Below are 20,664 nucleotides of genomic sequence, written 5' to 3' on the forward strand. Positions count from 1 at the left end.
ATTACTTGGATTTGTATCCCTGTCTATGGCAGATCCTTGAGAAAAATCTCTTCCATGAAGCCTGAAAAACACACCACCAACACCCACTCGAAACAAGTCTCCCTTCTTGTGGGAAGCTGGAGGCATTAGCAGACTGTATATATTGTAACTGCTGTCCTAAACAGGCTGCCTTAAGGTCTTTGTGCCATTTTCTAAAACTAGAGACTGCATACTGCAATAAGGAAGGAGAACACCAAATACCCTCTAGTTACCTAGAAATTTTTTGCTCCATATTTCTATTTAAAAATAGAGATACATTTTCTCTGAAGCGTCAAAACTGAGGTAAGAAAATTATGCTTGAATGTCATCCAAAGACCCATAAGTTCTCCCCTGAGATGAAGGAGCCAGAAATCACCCCTTTGCAAGAGTTATTTAAAAGAATAATGATAACTTGGAACCTAGACCCACTAGGACAAGTGAATAATTTCACCTTTAGGCAGAGGACCAGAAATAGTTCAACTAACTTCTGAATATTGTTTAAGATTGAATTTGATCAGAAAATAAATGAATAGTAAAACCATTTTGTCTAGTCTATGTCTCTTGATGTCCTGAAATTTCTGTCTCATTGTAATTTAAAAAATCAAAGCAGAGTGTTTTCCAGAAAGGTCCATTACCCCTGACAAATCTCTAGACCTATCTAGAGATGACAGGTATTAGCTTTGAATATATCTGTGATTTATTAAATGAGTGAATGAATAAATGAATGATGGAAATATAGGTTGATAAAGCATGTGAGGTTGGAGAAAAAAATCAATCTGAATAAGGCTTTACAAAGGCAGTGTTTAATTTATCTTTAAAATTCAATTTGTTTAAATGAATATAAACCACTAGACCCAAGAACAGGAAAAGCTGATTATAAATGTTAATTAAAAATATTTAATTTTCTGGGCATGATGAGCCACATGAAGAAATACTATTCACACTCAGATAATTCTCAGAGAACTGCCAAGCAAAGAAAAAAATTTTGTGGCAAATATAAGTATAAACAACTGCTGTCTGCCTGTCTAGCCATGCTGATTTAAGTACAGGTTTGAACATATGTTATTAGATAAGTAATAACAGAAAGGCAAAGTGAGTATGCAATTGTTAAGTATTTGTTTTCTAATCAAGAAGTTAGACTTATAACTAGCAATATAAGCTCACGGATACTAACTGGGTTCATCTAATAAAACTGATTTAAGTAACTGCTGTGTTCCAGGCACTGTCGAGACTCTGGAGTTACGAAGGTGAGTAAAGTATATCCCACTCCCTGGTCAACTTGGAGTCTAGGAGATCAGACAGGTTCACAAAAACTCACCTAAACATGCTCTGAGGAATGAATGTTATGATAAAGATCCTTTCCAATGACTGTGCGAGGACCATTAAGGAACCACAAATTCTGCCTCTGCATTGGCGGAAACTAGGGAACGCTTCATAGAACTGGCCACCTAAGCATCTGGCTTTAAAGGATGGCAATGGAAAAAGGACATCCATGAAGAGATGGCAGCAGTGTGAGTGGATGAAACTAAATGGCAGCACTACAGAAAGTGACCAGATGGATGTGGCTAGTACACAGGATTTGTAATGGGCAGTCATTGGAAGCGGGAAAGAATAAGCACGAACCAATAATGGTGGAATAGTTGAAATTTCTTCTGGGGAATAAAATGTGGACTGTAACATTATCCATTCATTCATATATCTTTATGACCAATTAGAACTTATAACAGATGTTTTAACGTTTTTTATTTTGGATTCTTACAATTAAGCAAGGGATCAGATTGATGTCAGCAGGCAAAGAGGAAGCTGTGCAAGGATCAGGGGAGTATTTTTAGAAGCTTTTACAGAAGATTAAGGCAGGGGGTAAGGAAATGGAAAGAAGAGAAAGGAATAAAAATAGGCCTTGCTGAACAACTGCAAGTGTATTACAGTGGTCCAGGCATGGCCTTTGCACTCAGACTTGCTTTGTTAGAATTCCAGCTCCCCAATTACTAGTTGTGTTACCTTGTGCAAATCATGCTTAACCTCTTCAAGCCTCAGTCCCCTTATCTGTAAAATGGTAAAAACAAATACTATGTATGTCCTAAGGTTAATTCAGACAATGCACACAGAAAATAATCAAAAAAGAGCAGTTATCATTATTATAATTTTTAAATGCATGCATTACCAGTTTGTTCACCTGGCAACCACCTTGCATATACCCAAATGTGACCGTGTTTAATAAAAACTCAAATCATTTTATTATTATTATTCTCAAATATTGTAACATACTACATTCAAATAAACAACTAATCAAAACAATTGAGTCAGGAATCCTGCAAAAATGGTGGCAACCATGGAAACATAATTTTGAATCCTCTGAATCTCCATATAAAAACATAAAAAGGCACTACACTGCAAAACTAAGAGCTCATGGACAACATTTACCAAAGATAGGTGACAAGATGCTCTGCACAGCCTCAAAGTAAACGTGAGTGGTTTCAAATCACTAACAGCCACAAGACCTGCTAGGTATCATCACTTTGTGAAAAGAAACAGAAAGAATCAACAGTGCCACTGAAGATCTGAGAACAAAAGAATCCCAAAGTAGCCACTGGGTAGTCGCTGAAAAGTGCCACTGAAAAGTTTTAAGAACTGCAACTGAATAGAAGGGGTTTTCCCCACTCCAATAGTGTCCCATGGTGAGGGCTGACGGAGCTGGACTAGTTTAATGCATATGACTTCTAAACAAGGACCTTCCAAGCTGCCTTCCTAACAGAACTCCACAGCAAGGAAGAACTATGGGGAATGGCATCAAAATACAGTAGAATAGAGACAAGAGGGAGGGGGAAATGAGAAAACTCAGAAAAGAGAGTTTAGGAACCAAACCAGGAAATCTCAGAAAGTAAGGTGCCATATTATTTAATGCTACTCAAAAAAAAAAAAAGCAGACTGTGGGAAAATCTACCAAACTATCCAGATTCTTTAAGAGATAAATTAATTGTAAGTGGAAAAAAAAAGGAGGGGAGGGAAGTTGACAACTTTTGGGTATCACTTGGAGACATAGAGAGCTGAAAAGCCTTCACTCCCAACTTTAAACAAAAATGATATTATGGATGTCTTAGTTCATTTGGGCTGCAATAGCGGAATACCATAGACTGGGTGGCTTATAGCCAACAGACATTTATTTCTCGCACGTGTGGAGGCTGGGAAGTCCAAGATCAAGGTTCTGACAGATTCAATATCTGGTAAGGATCTGCTTCCTGGTTCACAGACACCACTGTGTCCTCACATGCTAGAAGCGGCAAGGGAGCTCCCTTGGGTCTCTTTTATAAGGGCACTAATCCCATTCATGAGAGCTCCACCTTTATGACCTAATCACCTCCCAAAGGTCCCCAGCTCCTAATACCATCACATCGTGCATTAGGATTTAATACAAAAATTTTAAGGGCACACACAATATTCAGTCTATAGCAATAAACAAACAGCAAGTTGACAACTTGAACTTAACTGAATTGCTAAGGTCACAGGGCAACCAAGGGGCCCAAAATATATAAGAAGAGTCAGGTGCCTGCAAGAAGAGACTAGAGGTGAACAGTGATTTAATTGGCCGAGATACATCTGGACACTGATAAGAAGAGATCAAGGGTCGGCAAACTTTTTCTTCATGGGGCCAGATAGTAAATATTTTCAGCTTTGGAGGCCACACAGACTGGATCACAAATACTTACCTATGTAAAAAACAGACATAACTAATAGGTAAATGAATGAGCATGGATGTATCCCAGTAGAAGCTTATTTAGAAAAAAATTCACAGCGACCATGGTTTGGTGCCCCTGAGCTGGATGTGTGGTCAGTTGCTTGAGACTGAGTGTGCCCTGGCAAGAGAGTAAAGCCCCCAGGAACTGCAAATACCGAGAGAGTTTGCCTCCTCTTCCTGGGCTTCTCCCCAGGTATTCAGAGAAAAGATCAGGAAAGTCCTGAGAAGGTCTTTCTCATGAAATAAAATAATAATTCCTAACAATCCAGGTAATATTTTAAAGAGTTATAAGGAGAAATTTTAAGACTGTCAGGAACCTAATTAAAATAAGTCAGAAAATGAAGGCTCTAAAAAACTACAATTAAATAGTATAAAATAGAGTAAGGTTAGTGGTCTTCAGTCTCTAGGATGACTCAGAGACAAATATAAGCTGCTTTTTAGGAGAGGATGGAGGAAAAAATGATAGGCAGTGAATTTCCAACAGAAAGGCAAGGAACTTATAGAACCCCTTCCTGAAGATGTTTTTAAAATTGTTTTCTTTTTCTTTTTTTTCATTTTATTGTTTTGTTAATGCAGACAACAGATATAGCATAAGTGGGTTTTCCTGAGAGCAAATGTTTTTTCATACCCTCTGGTTTTATAATATTTACTAAGTATGACATTTAATATATATGTCTTTCCAAAGAATGGAATAAATTTCTCAAGATTAGACTTTGGAGAGCACCTATCCAAGCAGATTCACAAAAGTTTAATACAACATATGCATGATAGGGGTATTAAATGACTTCCTATCCCTCCCTCCCTACCATTTAAAATATATAAAATCCTTGGAAATTATGGAAAAAACATGCAACATCTGTTTCAGATGTTTCGGTGTTTAATGTAGCTACTATTGGGAGAAAGCCCAGAATTCTTATAATATGGGAAAAAATCTCACAATGACTTGTTCATAATGATGTTTATTGTTTCCAGTTTTAACCATGGATCCCCTTTTTTTCTTTATATAAATTATTCTGTGTTTAACAGCAATTACATAATCTGAGCATGGGCATTAATTAACTGTTCCTAAAATATGTGCCATTCATTCTTATTTTTGTTACTTAGCAATATCTTTCTAAACGTCTACGCTTAGTGTAATACACTGTGTTTCTTAGCAATAAAATAGAAATCTCAAACTTGACATTTATATCTTTAACTTAGAATTTTACCCCTCCTTAGTTTTTCTATCTACTTGTTAGCCATCTGGTTGGGTTATTAGCCATAACCCTTCTCTCCAAGAAAACAATAAAAGTACTAAAGGTAAGTCTATCAAACTTTGTTATTAGAAAGAAGGTCTTGTAATTTAGGAATTAATGTGCTTGTAGTAAGAAATTTTTTTCTCCATTATCAATTGTTGGAGTGAATACCTTTGAGATACATGAATCAGTGTGATTTTCAATCTGGGAACATAGGAGGGAGGTGAGAAGACAGGACCAACCTCATGGCCAAGAAAGAATATTCTAATACTTTGGAGAATAGGTACAGTTTAAAGGAGCTCCCTCCAAATTTTTCTTTGGAGATGGGTCTGACTAGGTTTCATCCTAACTGCATCACCTATCAGGTATTTGACCCTGGGCAGGTAGCTTAATCACCTTTAGCCTCAATTCACAGGGGAGTAGAATGAGAACAACAATGTTCTCTTCATAGGGCTTTGAGGAGGAATAAATGAAACAACATAAAGGGCCTAGGATAGTCCTTGGTACTTGGTTTGTATCCAGCAAATGTTCCTTTCCATCTCCTTAGCCCAAGGGCAGTAGCTGTCGTTGTCATTGTCATCGTTGTTGCTGTTGTTTCTGACTAGGAAAGAGACCGACCCTTCCACAACTCTATTTTACCAACCAGAAAGTTGACTGCTTCAGTTTCTAGGGTAAATTTGGACATTGATCTAAGTCAGTGGTTCTCAGCGAGGGCAATTTTGTCCCCCACCCGAGGATATCTGGCAGTATCTGGGGACATTTTTAATTGTCACAACTGGGAGAGTGGAACAGGTAGGGTACACTAGTGGCATCTATTAGATAGAGGCCAGGAATTCTACTAAACAGCCTACACAAGAAGTACTGGACCCAAAATGTCAAAAGTACTAAAGTTGAGAAACCCTGACCTGGATTAGTAAAGTTGGCACACTTACACTGTTTCTTCAGTGAATACCCATTACACAGATCGGGGTACATGCTTTTCCACTCTTTAGCAATTTTTGAAGTCTGCTATCACAACACTCTGAACACAAAATATTCCATTAGTAAAACAGCTATGCTGTTAATTATTTTGTGAATTGTCAAGACATCAGTGAAACAAGAGCTTCTCTGCAGTTCATTAACTGACACAGCTGTGATTCCAGAGAATGTCTACAGGTCTTATCTGCTTAATAAAAACTGACCCAATTCCTCTGTTAATTTAAGCTGTAAAAAGTTCTTGAGAATGGTCCACAAGAGACAATGAACTTCATCTCCCTTTAAAGGCAAAACAAGAATTCTAAAGCTAAGAGACACTAGAAAGTTAGCAGGGGAAACAAGTAAATAATAAATGTACCATGAGATTATTATTTACATGAGTCAACAGTGATGGAGAAATTATAAGCTTTTATAATCCCACTGAGTCATGAACAGAAGGTGAGCTGCTTACAACATAAAAAGAAGAGCACTTTAACCAGCAGATCCATACACCTTCTACACATTCTGAAGTTTCATCCTAAAGAAAAGTTTGATTTCTTCCATAAGTATTTAATGAGACTTCCGAATAATCCTTGTGGCTTAATTTAACAGTTAAATTCATTCAGAGAGAGCTTACACACTTTCAGGTGCTGATGATAAAAATAATATATAAATGATATCATAATGTCATACTGAACTATACCCAATAAAGTAGTACTGAGTAGTCTCTATAGGCTTTTTCTAACACAACCCATCTTTAAACCAGCCAAATGGGTTCTAGTTTGATTTTATACAATAAACAGTGTCCACCTTTCAGATCCAGAAAGACTCTATTAACCAGTATGGGTTGACCAGTCTTTTCTAAAGACGTATCTATGGCCTTAAGGAGACTCTCCTGGGTTTCCCACCAACTCCCCCAACCCTTCCCCTGGTCATCCACCGGTCTGGCCATTTACCTATACTTGTTTCAACACGCAGTAGAAGCTCCTAGAGTCTTACTTGACTGTCCTCACTCCCAGCCCATCATTCTCAGGGTTCTTTCCACTACATGACCCTGCTTTTCTACATAATTCGACAGATTTCCACATATACACACAATGTAAGTAGCCATTCTCTCTTCTTTGCCAATCAATTTTGCCTATATGCTTACAAGCAAAAATTAGTACAAAAGAATGGGAAATTTGGAACAGAATAACACTTACTAAAAAAGTTAAAGACTCTTAAATACTGTTCAGGAAATATAAGTTGAAAGCAATCCTGTCTGACATAATTGTGTGAGGCTGTCCCTCTGTAATCCAGGTTTGTCCACCAAAAATAAGTTTAGTAATTGCTTCTAACATTAGCCCTGAAAAGCTTAAACACATAGTCATATTACTTTAAATACTCCAAAAACATCAACTCCAAAGTTAACTTATGGAAATATCTAGTTCTACTAATTTAATCATAGAGAATATCTACCAGTAACATTTGTTATAATAATATTAAGAAACACTTCATTGTTACATACTTCCCATAGTTATGGACTGAATTGTATCCCCCAAAAATTCATATGATGAAGTCCTAACCAATACCTCAGAATGTAACTATATTTGGAGATAAGGTTTTTGAAGAGATAATTAAAGTCAAAAAAAATAAATAGGGTGTTTATCATATCAGACTGGTGTCCTTATTAGAAGAGGAGATTAGGACACAGACATACCAGGGGGAAGACCATATGAAGAAACTAGAAGCCAGCCATCAACAAGCCAAGGAGAGAGGCCTTGGAAGAAACCAATGCTGCCACCATCTTGATCTCAGACTTCTAGCCTCCAGAATTGAAAATAAATTTCTGTTGTTTAAGCCACCCAGTCTGGTACTTTGCTATGGCAGCCCCAGCAAACAAATACACTCAGGTAGCCTAAACATTCTGATTTTTGAAAAATGTTTAAAATGGAAGAAAAAGTTCCCATGTAACATGGATTATTTCCATAATTACATGTGATTTACCAATTTTGGCCTATCTGCATCTGACAGAACAAAAGGAAATGGAGCAGATACTGCAGTCAGCCAGTCCTCTGCTTCTCTGGACACTGAGTATCACATATTTATGCTTACATTAAGTCTGACCAGCCAGTTAGTTTTGCATTTATAAATGTATAGCTATATTTCATTTTGGCTTGGAAAAAAAAAAGGTTTTATCAATAAAAGTGTGAGGGGGTTAGCGTGTCTTTTTCACCACTTAATCCTCAGCACCTAGAACTATTCTGGACATTGTCATTGCTTAATCAATAGTTATTGAATGCTGAAATAGTCAATGAATAGAAAATACTAGTAGCTTCTGGTTCCTGAGAAGATGGCAAACTAGCACAGGCTGCTGCTTCTTCCCCTAAAATTCATCCTTTGGACAAAAGACAGAGAGAACCATAGATCTGAGGAACCAATGTAAAAGCTATGAGAATCCAATAAAGATGTTAAATTTTGAAAAATTAAAAGAAAAATAAAAACTGTGAGAAAACTGTTGTGGCAGAGCATGGCTAGGCACAGAATCAGAGGATAGTTTTGGGAGGGACCCTGCTCTTGCCTCTCCTAACCATTGTCTTAAAAGAATCACTCTCTGTCCCACACTATTTGCCAGACAGTAGTAACAATATATATATATCAAAGTTATGTGACCCAAAGCAATATAAGCCACCAATAAAAGAGAGGAAATGAAAATATGTGTCTAGAACCAAGTAAAACAATGCTAAATAACATATACTAAAAAAGAAAAGAGAAATGAAAGAATATAAACTGAATAATGCATATAAACATGTATACGACACTTTAAAGTATCATTTAAATGAAGATTTATTTTAAGTACATTCATCAAGAAAGAAAAAGTGTTGGAAAAAATGAGCCAATCCTTGAACTTGGAAAGTGGGAAAAAAGGGCAACATAACAAACCCAGAGAAACAAGGAAGAAGAAAATAATAAAGACACTAACAGAAATCAATACATAGGGAACAAATCCACCCAAAAAATGAGGGAAAACAAATAAGTAAAAGCTTTTAGGACATTAATAGATACATAGACTCTGGCAATTAGTTTTGGGAGTGAGAAGGAGGGAGAGAAAGAGAGGAAGAGAGAGAGAGAGGGGGAAGGATGGGGAAGACAAACACAGGGACAGGGAGAAGATATAAATAGAAAAACAGAAGTGAGGAAGGAATAACTATAGACACGAAAGGATATTAAATTGGTAAAAGAATATTATGAGCTCCCATATGGTACCAAGTTTGCAAATGCAGACAAACATTTATTTCTGGAAAAATACAAAATGTGAAATTAATATGAAAGGAAATAAAAAACTTGAATAGATTAATAAGTATTAAAGAAATTTAAAAGGCAACTTCTCTTCCTCCACAAAATCCCCTGGTCTTGCTGATTTTTAGGTGCGCTCTACCAAACTATCAAAGAACAGATAATTCTTATCTTTCAAGGAAAAGCAGAAAGAAAGAAAGGTGCCCATTTTACGAGGTTGGTGTAATTTCTATTCCAAAATTAGATAAAGATTGTGCAAAAAGAAAATTATAGGCCTATTCAATTACAAATAGTGCAAATGCCAAAAATAAATATTAGTCAAATGAAGAGGTATATTAAAATAAAATTCAATATGATTAAGTAGGATTTATCCCAGCATTGGGAGAAAATTTTAGTACAAAAAAAAAAACACAGCAATATAATTCACCATGTCATTATATAAACATATAAGAAAGAAAGCATATAATTATTTCAAGAGATGGAGGAAGATGGATTGGATAAAACCTAAAACATATTTATAATTAAAAAAGAAATCTACTCCTAGAAAACTAGGAATAGAAGAAAATAGACTAAAATTGGTTATGGTTATGAACTAAATACTAAAGCAAATATTATGCTTAAAAACTTCATTTAAGGGAAAATTTTAGACATTTTTTTTACAATCAAGATAGGCATTTATAAAAAATTGTATATTGCATTTTGGGGGACTTACAGAATTGCAAGAGGTCCAAGAAACTGCAAGATTATATATGCTTTAGATAGTACTATAAATCCTGGCAAGTGCTCTAAAAAAAGACAGAGATATAAAAGTACAAAGATTGGAAGGGGAGCAATAAAACTGTCCTTTAGGTAATATGATGGTCTACAACAGAAAAAATGATAGAATTAGACAAACTATTAAAATGAGCAAAAAGAGTTTTATCAAATACAAGATCAATTTCTAAAAACATGAACATTACACTAGAAATAACCAAATAACCTGCTATATATGAGAAATAAAATACCCTTCATAATAGAAATCATAGAAAAAGAAAATCTAAGGCTTCCCTGGTGGCGCAGTGGTTGAGAGTCCGCCTGCCGATGCAGGGGATATGGGTTCATGCCCCGGTCTGGGAAGATCCCATATGCTGCGGAGCGGCTGGGCCCGTGAGCCATGGCGGCTGAGCCTGCGCGTCCGGAGCCTGTGCTCTGCAATGGGAGAGGCCACAACAGTGAGAGGCCCGCGTACCGCAAAAAAAAAAAAAGAGTACTCCAGATGGTTAGAAAAACCTCAATATAAAAAGTAAAACTGAAGTTAATAAAAGAAATAATCTTGTTTAATGTTTCCCTTGTTATTTTTGACATCCTGTGATAGTAGTACAGGGCTAATTGTTACTTTGAACAGTAAAATAGGCCTAGGGAATTGGGCTGGGTGATATTATAATCATAAGTCAGAGGCAGATCAGGGCACATGAAACATAATGGAAATTAACTTGTACAAACAAGTTAAAAAGAAGCTCATTTTATCCCACCATTTTTAAAATACAAATATAAAATTTGATGAAAATACCACATGTTTTTATTTTGCATATAAACATAACCTATTTGAGTTTGAAATAAATTATAAACAGGGAATTTTCCTACGCCGATGCACAGCAAAGAACAAGTATGTTCAGGCTTACATTACTATCAGTGCAGTTTCATTTAGGATAAGAAGTGATGATCTCTACTGAAAATAATTTGATTGTGACCATTAAATGTGTTAATGGGAAAAGAGTAGTGTCTGGCCTGGAAGTCAGGGGCCTGGGTTCGAGTTCCTTCTTTGGCTCTAGCCAGAAGTATGATTCTGCCAAAGTCACTTAACCTCTCTGGGTTTCAGTTTCCTCATCCATGAGTGAGAAAGTTAATCAAAATATTGATTAGTCTTATCAATATTTTCTTGGATTCTGGACCCTTCTGAGAATCTCATGAGTACTAGGTATCTCTCGCCTAAAAATGCTCAGACAATTATGCACAGAAAATTGTGAATCAAACGTTCAAGGATTCATTGATCTGCAAGGGGCCCCTGCACCTCAGATTAAATACTTGTAAACTAGCAAATAGCTACAATTCCTTTTAACTCTAAAAGAAAAACAAGCAGAGATGTATGTCAAGGAAGAATACTAGATTTCTGGCTTCTATAACAGAATGCATGAAATGGCCATTGACTGAAAAAGACAACACTGAAACTGAAATAGGTATTGGTAGGAGTGGGAGAGGAGAGAGATTATGAATTTTGGACTTGTTAGCTCGGACATAATAAGTCAGACATGTCACTCACATATTTGCATGGAAACATTGAATAGAAGCTGGGTTACCAGTAGGTACGGCACTCAAAGGAAAAGTTTATGCTGTGGACATAAATTTGGGAGCCATTAGCATATACATGAGCATACATCAGCATACACATCACGGTGATGAGAGCTCCCAGTGACAAGGGAATGGTAAGAAAGGACATAGAACAAAACTTAAGTAACTCTAATATTTAAATGCTAGGTAGAGAGTGGTGATCCTACAAATGAAACAAAAGGAAGAGCCAAAGAGATAGCCATAATGTTGTGTCATAAACTTCAGAACCCTGAAAGTATACCTTATAAATTGGTGAATAGAAAAACATCTCCTCTTTCCTCTGGGTCTGACACTGGCCCATGCTTTTGCACAAGGTTTGCATAGAGGGTCAGACATTAGATTTTATTCCCTCAGTCCCTTAAGCATAAGCTGAACGGCCAGATGCACAGAAGCCAAGAGAAGGTGTTCCAAGACAGAACAGTCAACAATGGCAAATGCTGATAAGGAGTGGAAGGAAAGATAGATAGCTACTGAATTGAATGGCATGGATGGAAAACTAGAGACCTTTAAAGGGGCTGTTTTAAAGGCATGTTGAGGACAAAAAGTCTGATTTGAGTGTACTGAGATATAAGCACAAATTGAAAAAATGGAAATATTGGCATCAAAATACAGACCGTTCTCTCAAAAAGTTCAGTTGTGTAAAGTGGTAATTGGTTAGATATAAGGAATAACTTTCAAAAAATTCAGCTATGTAATGGAGTAGTTGGATAAAAATAAGAAATAACTTTGGGGACATTGCATTATTGTTTTCATGGAAAGAACTCTAGCAAGTTTGAAAGCCAATGGGAAGGATACAGTTGAGAGAGAGAGGTTGAATGTCAAAAACTAAAGGTAATAATAATTAATGCAATATTCCTAGTAATGAGGATGGAATGGAATGGCAGTGATAGGACTCAGAGCATAGAGTGGAAGAACTGTCCCAGTGCAGAAGAGATAGTTCCTCTATCAGCAGGTAAGGTAGATAAGATGGTTTCAGTTGTGGATAGTTTGCATGATTGGCAGCAGAAACATGAATGAGCAGGAAGATGAATGAATGTAATGGCTTCCATGTTCTCTATAAAGAAACAGATAAGGACATTTGCTAAGAGTGATGATCAAGAATAGGTGAGGTAATTGGAGGTTTAAAGAAAAGTTATAATAAAAATGTACTGTGACGATTAGAAGGGTTTACCAGAGAAGCATGGGAGATTTGGCAGGCAGTGCTGATGGTTTATTTAAAACTGGTGTTCATGGATTTTTAGTAGGAATGATCTTCTCTGTTGTGTGGTTTTCTCTGGAAGTTCTATGTTACTTGATTATAGCAGGGAAAAGGTGTTAGTTAGGTCCACTCAAAGCCGCCAAAGGGATTAGGAAAAAACAAAAAAAGATGGAAGAACAAGAGTATTTAGGATATTTCCAGGAGAGTCACTGGAATTACAAACCTGTAACCTAAATAGATAATGAGGGCAGTGAACTAAAGAAGGCTAATGAATGCAGAGGAAAAGGTTATAATAGAGAATGATGACACAAGGTGGCAGGAGAGGATGTTATAATGAGATTTTGAATTAGTAGTTTTGAAGATGGAGCAACTATGCCTATACAGCATATGGTTTACCTTTGTTGTCCTGAGTTAGCGACCAGAAAAATACAAAATTTGCCCCAAACTTTTTGTCTCCCCCAGTGATCTTTCTATCTAGGAAGTTTATTGGTAATCCTCTTTCCATGAAGGCACGTTTTGAACAGGGCAGAAGTACAAACTCTTACAGATATGGTTATGACTATAATGACCATCTTGATTAAAATGAACTAGCCTCATTATCTTCCTCCTGCCCCTAAATCTGTCTTTCCTCTCATCTTCCATAGTCCTGTGAGTTCTTCTAGGTACCAAGTACTGAAGCATGAGAGTCACCTTTGACTCTACCTCGTACCTCCCTTGGACTCAATAAGCAGTCCACAGCCCGAATAATTATTTCTTCACAATGTGTTTCATATCTATCCTCTCTTCTCCATTCAAGTTATCATCAGCTCAGTTCAAGCTAGGCCCATCTCATGCCTGGACTCTTGCAGTCACCTCCCAAAGGCCTGTGTTGCTATAATTTACGCCCTTCATGCTTTCTTTGGCCTCAATACCTTTAATATTTGCCATTATCTTCAGGTTAAAGATCTCATTTGTTTTGTATAAAAATACCACCTATATTGGTAGTCCCTGAAGTTAAGAATATTTATGATTTATACATTTTGATATTCCTCATTAAACAGTCCAGCTTCTAATAATTACTCAATAAACATTTATGAATTTGACACACTCACTTGGCTCTGACACTACTGTGTATGACACCAGCTTTGTCAAAAACCTAACACAAAAAAAATTCCTTGGTTTAAGTCTTCCAAGAAATATTCTGCCCTCATGTACTCATTTTCTATCAGGATAGCTGAAGACAGATATATGACTAGGTGACTAGTAATCTATGGCAGATTTCAGCCACTTCTCTAAGACGACCTTCGAGATTTTCCGAGCACAGCTGAATTCATGATTTCAGGCTTCTTTCAGACTGATGTTCCCTCCACATCACTGTACTGATTCTACAAAGTGATCTGTACGTTGTTTTTTCCATGACACTTGGACAGTTTAGGTCTTGATCAAAAAAGTGGGTAGAAGCTGAGAGTCTGAATATCTGTAATCTTAAGAGTGTTAGAGGACAGGCCACCCTCATCAAAATTATGATGTACATGGAATTTGTTTTTCGCACACAAAGCTCTGCTTTTTACTCCATGTTCCTCTCGGTATCTTTCCTCTATACCTTATTCAGGTATGAAATGTCTTTAATGTTCTTTCTTCCTTCTATCTTTATTAAAACATTTTCTTTAATACAGTATCCTACCTGTATCTATAATCTAGTACATAGAAATACATCATTTATTAGCTACCAATTTTTAATAATCGTAATTTATTTTTCATTATAAAAATACAAGCTGAAAATAAAAGGTTTACAAAAATAAAAGTTATTTAAAAATCCTACAATCTAGAAATAACTAAGTTATTTTAAAGCCTTCCAGGCTTTTTAAATGCCTGAACATTGACTTGCGTCTTTTTTAATATAATTATCAGCATTCTATGCATACAGATCTCTGTCCTACTTTTTTTTTTTTTTTTTTTTTGCGGTACGCGGGCCTCTCACCGTTGTGGCCTCTCCCGTTGCAGAGCACTGGCTCCGGACGCACAGGCTCAGCAGCCATGGTTCACGGGCCCAGCCGCTCCGCAGCATGTGGGATCTTCCCGGACCGGGGCACGAACCCGTGTCCCCTGCATCGGCAGGCGGACTCCCAACCACTGCGCCACCAGGGAAGCCCTCTGTCCTATTTTTTAACTTAATATTCTAGCAAGACCTTAATTTTTCTCAGTACCCACTTGTTTATAATTAGGGAAATTCTTAAACTTTAATCTGGAAAACTGCTTAAAGAAGAATATGCTCAGGCACCCAGAGATTCTAAGTCAGTATGAAACAAATATTGAAGTTTGAGCAACATCTGAGGTTCTACTACTACAAGTTCCTTAGACTATCACAACTTTACTGATTTCTTTACCCACCCTGGAGGAAGCAACTAGTTGTACCAACTACTCATTTATCAGTATTTTTTTTTTTTTTCTTGCGGTACGCGGGCCTCTCACTGTCGTGGCCTCTCCCGTTGCGGAGCACAGGCTCCGGACGCGCAGGCTCAGCGGCCATGGCTCACGGGCCCAGCCGCTCCGCGGCATGTGGGATCTTCCCGGACCGGGACACGAACCCTTGTCCCCTGCATCGGCAGGCGGACTCTCAACCACTGCGCTACCAGGGAAGCCCTATCAGTATTCTTAACTAGCTCTGCTCTGCTCTTCAGAGCACCCACACTAAAATCCACAAGCCTGGATGAATCCCATTATCTACCCTCTCTACTTCTGCATCCACATCAGAGGCCATCCCCGTCATGCAATTCGTTACCACTACAAATTTATAATTTTCTTTAATTATCTCTAAAATCAGTAATGAGCTCCTAATTGGTAAATCTAATTGATGTTTTCAGTCTTAATCGATGGTCAACCCTGCAGCATTTATACTGTTCTGCTTAAAACTCACTTCTTTGTGCTTAAAACTTGTTTTTCCTATAAATTCCACAACCACTTCTCTCTTCTGACACTTCCAATGTCCCACGGGCCTTTCTCAGTGTCATTCACGGGCTCCTCTTTATTTACCTATTCCTTCAACAGCTTCAGCACAGTCTTTCTCTCCATGATCTCTTTCTGATCATTCATGTGATATCCAGTACCTACATTTTGAGACATATCCACCTGAAAATTACACAGATATCTCAAATTTAACAGATCTAAAACTGACCTTATCATCCTCTCCTTAGGGATGGGGGCAGGGCCTCACTCATCCAGTATGCCTTCTCTCAGTTACAGCCATCACCAACTGGAGTCATCCTCTATATCTCTTTCTCCCTATTCCCTACATCCAATAGGTCAAAATGTTTGAACTAACACACAAGATCAGATGGTCACATTGGATGCCCATGAAACAGATCAGAGTATCAAGTGTCACCAACAATTTAAAGAAGAGAGGCACAGATGAAACCAGAAGTGGTCTGGGACATCCCACATGACTCCCTAGTTCCTTCCTTCCCACACAGGACATTCACTCTCTGGCCCAGAATGATCAATGAGGGATTCAAGGGAAGTTTTATGGGGTTCCCCACACAGGCAAAGACATATAAGTTATAAAATTTCTACATGTTATATATCCAGAGAAATGAATAGCTCATATGGTATCCTCCAGGGATCCATGCCTTATAGATTCTGTACTTATTTACTGTAAGTCATCCTTTAACCAGGGTCATTTGGAAAAGACGTTCACTAATTAAGATCTCTTCTTCCTATAAACAGCATTCATCTATTTACTTGGAGAGCCAGCTGACAAGGAGAATAGACCAAGTCACCTGCCTTCTTTTCTTTCTCCCAAGGTATCCTCCTGTGAAGGGAATAAATGAACCATCGGTCAGCTGTCAGATGCTTTAATTCCTTCTTCCCAAAGTTCAATTGACTATACCACCTACATAGCATCAGAATATATCCCTTACTTCCTATCTCTACTGGAGCACATCAGCTCATCTCTGGCCTGAACCTTTCCCATAACTACCAACTAACCAAGTAACTTCAGTTTCCCCAAGTACATGTCTCACTCTGCTGCCATAGATGCTTCTTGAAAATGCACATTTAACCATATCCTTTTCTGGTTCAAAATCCTTTGACCAATATAAACTGTACTTCATCAGCTTTCCCCCGCTTACATTTCCAGATTTTTTCCCCCAACACGTTCCCTGATATCCAGCCAGACCAACCTATTCTCTAACACTCCATGCCTAGCAAAGCTCCCAAGCTCTCACATGGATGCCCACGTTCAGCCAATACTTTGCAATGTCATCTTTTCTTGAATGCCTTCCCTGAACCCCGACATTCAGTTCAGGCAATAATCACATCCTCTGTATTGCCACTGTTTCTTGTAAATAATAAGTAAAATAGTTCACTTTAGAAAACCTTGACTTTGAATAAGATGTTGTGCCGAGTTTTTTATTTGCCTCATACAATTTAATCCTCAGAGCACCCTCTGAAATATGTACTGTTATTCTGATAATTTACAAAAGAGGAAACCATGGCTTGGATACAATACATGACTTACCCAGAGTCACACAGTTATTAACGAAAAAGGTTAGGATATGAATGTAGCCCTGTTTTACTCCAGAGCCCTCCTCCTTAAACTCAGTCATAATATGTCTCTACTCACCCATTACACAGCTTCCCTAATTAAATTAACAAACATTTGTTAAATGACAATTTGGTGCCAGGCACAGTGTGAGGCTTCACTGAGTAAGGCATGGAGAGTAAATCTAATTTAAAAAGTCACCCTCTCTAATTAAAGAAATCACCAGTTTTAATTTCACTTAAAAAACCAAACTAGTATATACCACCCCTTACTACTTCAATCAAGAATTAGAGTGTCAGACACAGTGTGAGATTTCATTCCATAAGGAAGGGAGAGTAGATCCAATGTGAAATTATATCCTTAACTTGATTAGCAAAAAAATCTGCATCAGGTTTAGCAGTGAATTTCTCTGGGGATTTAAAGTTACCTAGAAATTGCTGTCATTCATGGGCTTTTGTGGGATCATTTATTACATTGCACAGGCATTACCGTTGCCGGTACTTTTTTTACATCTGCCCTATATCTTGCACTTCAGTGACTTAAACTCACATTCCCTTGCCAGACAAAAGATATTCATCTGGCACACAGCTGGGGTAGAACCCTCAGCTTGTATCTTACCTGTGACAGAGAATGAGATAGCATCTTAACCAGCTTCTTCCTCATAGTTTACCTCAAAGCAATTTATATGTTGTTACTATTGGTTCAATTTATATATGATAATTCAACTGAGGTGCTAAAAACACCTGACATGTATCATCTCATCCATGCTCAAATCATTCTTAAGATGAGAGATGGGGAAATAATCTCAAAGTATTTAAGGGATTTTCGTGAAATCAATAAGTAGAAAGTGACAGAAGCAAAAGGTTAGCCAAGATCCTCTGATTTTCTCTAATCTTTGCCACAATCCATATACACTTTAGCATTACTACAACTATAGATGTCTAACAATTTAGCAGATTTTCATTTATCCTAGACTCTAACATGCATATTTTGAAACTACATACTTGTAGTATATATATACTTCCACTATATACTTCTAGTATATACTACATACTTCTAGTATATACTACATACTTCTAGTATATACATACTTCCACTACATACTTCTAGTATATACATACTTCCACTATATACATATATGTATATATATATGAATATATATATATATATTCCTCAGGTAATTTTTTTATTATCCAGGCTGAGATCCTACTTCCTATATTGTTCCTCATTGATACCTTGCACTGAAATGATGTCATTAAAATTACTAGTCTCATTTCTACTATACACACATTAGTACATAAAAGAATTCCCATAAAGGGGTTTATACAATGATGTCTTTGTAGAAATGAGATGTGTGTGACTATGAATATATTTGCAGGCATTTTAATAAAAATTATTGTCTTTCTGAGATGTTCTTCTTGAAGTTAATTGAGGCACAGGGTGTGCAGAATATAGAGCATGGGCCTGCTGTTTACTAGCAGGAAGAGGCTAGATAGCTGAAAACCAAATTTCCTGATTCCACTGAGATGGGCTTCTGGATGTAACCCGTGTTGCGTGAATCAGCTGTCCTCCTACAGACTTTCATTCAGAATTCAGAGGAGGCAGGGAGCATGATGGTTTTGCAGGGGAAGTCATCTGTGGCTATGCTGGCCGATTCTTATTCTGAGTCCCCTGTTTGTGACAAAGGCAGCAGCCCCATCAGGGGCCAGTTCTCCAGAGTGCTTTAACATCCTCCTTCCTAGGGTCTATTTCTTCATTCCTTCCTATGATTCTGTGAGATATGTACATCCTTAATAAATCCCTTTCAGCTTAAACTAACTAGAGTTCGTTTGGTTTTATGCAGCTAATGAATATAACTTAGACTAGAGAATGTGGCTCTTGCTGTGATAACAAACCTAAAGTAGGGCACTGGTTTAATGTAGTGGGGAAGCAGTCCAGTGGTTGGCCACAGGATAAGGATGTTATAGATGAAAACACAGACAACAATTATTATGTGACAGTGACCATATGGTCAAATTATGATCCCTAGAAGGTAGACATATGCCAACTACCTTAGAAGGTAGACATATGCCAACTAAAGCTATAGCATGAGATAAAATGCTAGGAAATTTCAAAATAGTAGTGTGTAGTGTTGGTTTCCTGCCTCTTTCAGCATCATCTTATAAGAAAGACCCACCTAGAAAACCTTCCAGAAGAGATAGAAAAGCGCACAGCTCCTCTAAAGGAGGCACTCTTTTCTCCCTTTCCCTGTAAGAGGAGTTGAAGGAGAGTCCTACAATTTGGAAACGTATGAAGTTGACAAATCCAGCTATTTCTATACCACAAACCAAGGCAGTTAAAAGTTGTAGCTGCATAATACCAAGTAACCTACCAAGGACTTAATGGGCTGTGTCAAAAGAGCACATAGTCTCTCCCTGGTCAAAGACCGAACAGTTTGAGCATCCTAAATAATACATGCACTTGACTGAAATGCTGAAACATATAAAATATCCATGATTCCACAACTACACTTGAGAGAGACAGAGGCATTGAGAAAAGCAGCAGCAGCAGAGGGGAGGAAGAGGAGAAGAACAAAGATGATGACTGCCATAACAGGGAAGTAGGAAGGAAAGCACCAGAATACCAAACAATAGCAGCAACTTACCGAGTACCATTGGAAGTTACAAGGGAACCAACTCCTCACTGTCAAAACGGCAAGAAATAAGATTTATGCATTTGCCCTGTCTTTCCTCAATGAACTATATTTTAAGTAACTCATGAGAGAAAGTTCTTCATTACAAGACTCCACATAACAAATGTGAAAGAAATGATAAAATTGGAAAATCATGATTTTGCAACCCGTAATGTAATATCTGCATCAGGCAATGGTCATCGATGATAAAACTATTAGGTAAACATTTGATGGGAACTTATAATGAAGAAATAGGACTGAGACCACTCACCTCTACCATTTAATTATTATAAAAATAGTCTTGCCCTCCAAAACAGCAGCAGCAGAATCTAATCAAGGTTGACTTAATGTTCACTTACAGAAAATATAAGAACAAAGGAACAATTTAAATAACATCAGAAGAAAGAAAGCAGGCACAATCAGAACAACAGACCTTATTTCTGTAAACAAATTGATGTCACTACATGTAAAGAGATATAGACAAGGACAGAAAATTAGAACGAGAAATAGGCAGAGGAGGAACTATTCTACATTAAGAGAGAAGGCACATAAAAATAAAATAAACAGTCGAGTTAAAAAAGAAACAACTATAAAAATGTTTTGAGACAATCTTTAAATAGGATTATGGATTATGGTTCAGATATTATACAAAATATTATCTGCCTTGTTAGAGTTGATAATGGAGGCTGG

General features: G+C 37.3%; 1 protein-coding gene across 3 annotated transcripts in view; it reads right to left on the reverse strand.

The window, feature by feature from the left end:
• KCTD8 (potassium channel tetramerization domain containing 8) overlaps positions 1-20,664 on the reverse strand; it is a 256,027-nt gene that overhangs the window by 220,395 nt on the left and 14,968 nt on the right. The window contains exon 3 of one of the 3 annotated variants that reach the window (XM_089911865.1): positions 18,808-18,834. The exons of the other annotated variants lie outside the window; for them this stretch is intronic. Within the exon in view, the coding sequence (XP_089767991.1) occupies positions 18,808-18,834 (27 nt within the window). The remainder of the gene's footprint in view (positions 1-18,807; positions 18,835-20,664) is intronic. 3 annotated transcript variants of the gene reach the window in all.

Source organism: Delphinapterus leucas, chromosome 5 (assembly GCF_059928025.1).
Source record: "Delphinapterus leucas isolate spDelLeu-1000000601 "Yukka" chromosome 5, BTC_Dleu_Yukka2, whole genome shotgun sequence".
In the NCBI taxonomy this organism is placed as follows: domain Eukaryota; kingdom Metazoa; phylum Chordata; class Mammalia; order Artiodactyla; family Monodontidae; genus Delphinapterus; species Delphinapterus leucas.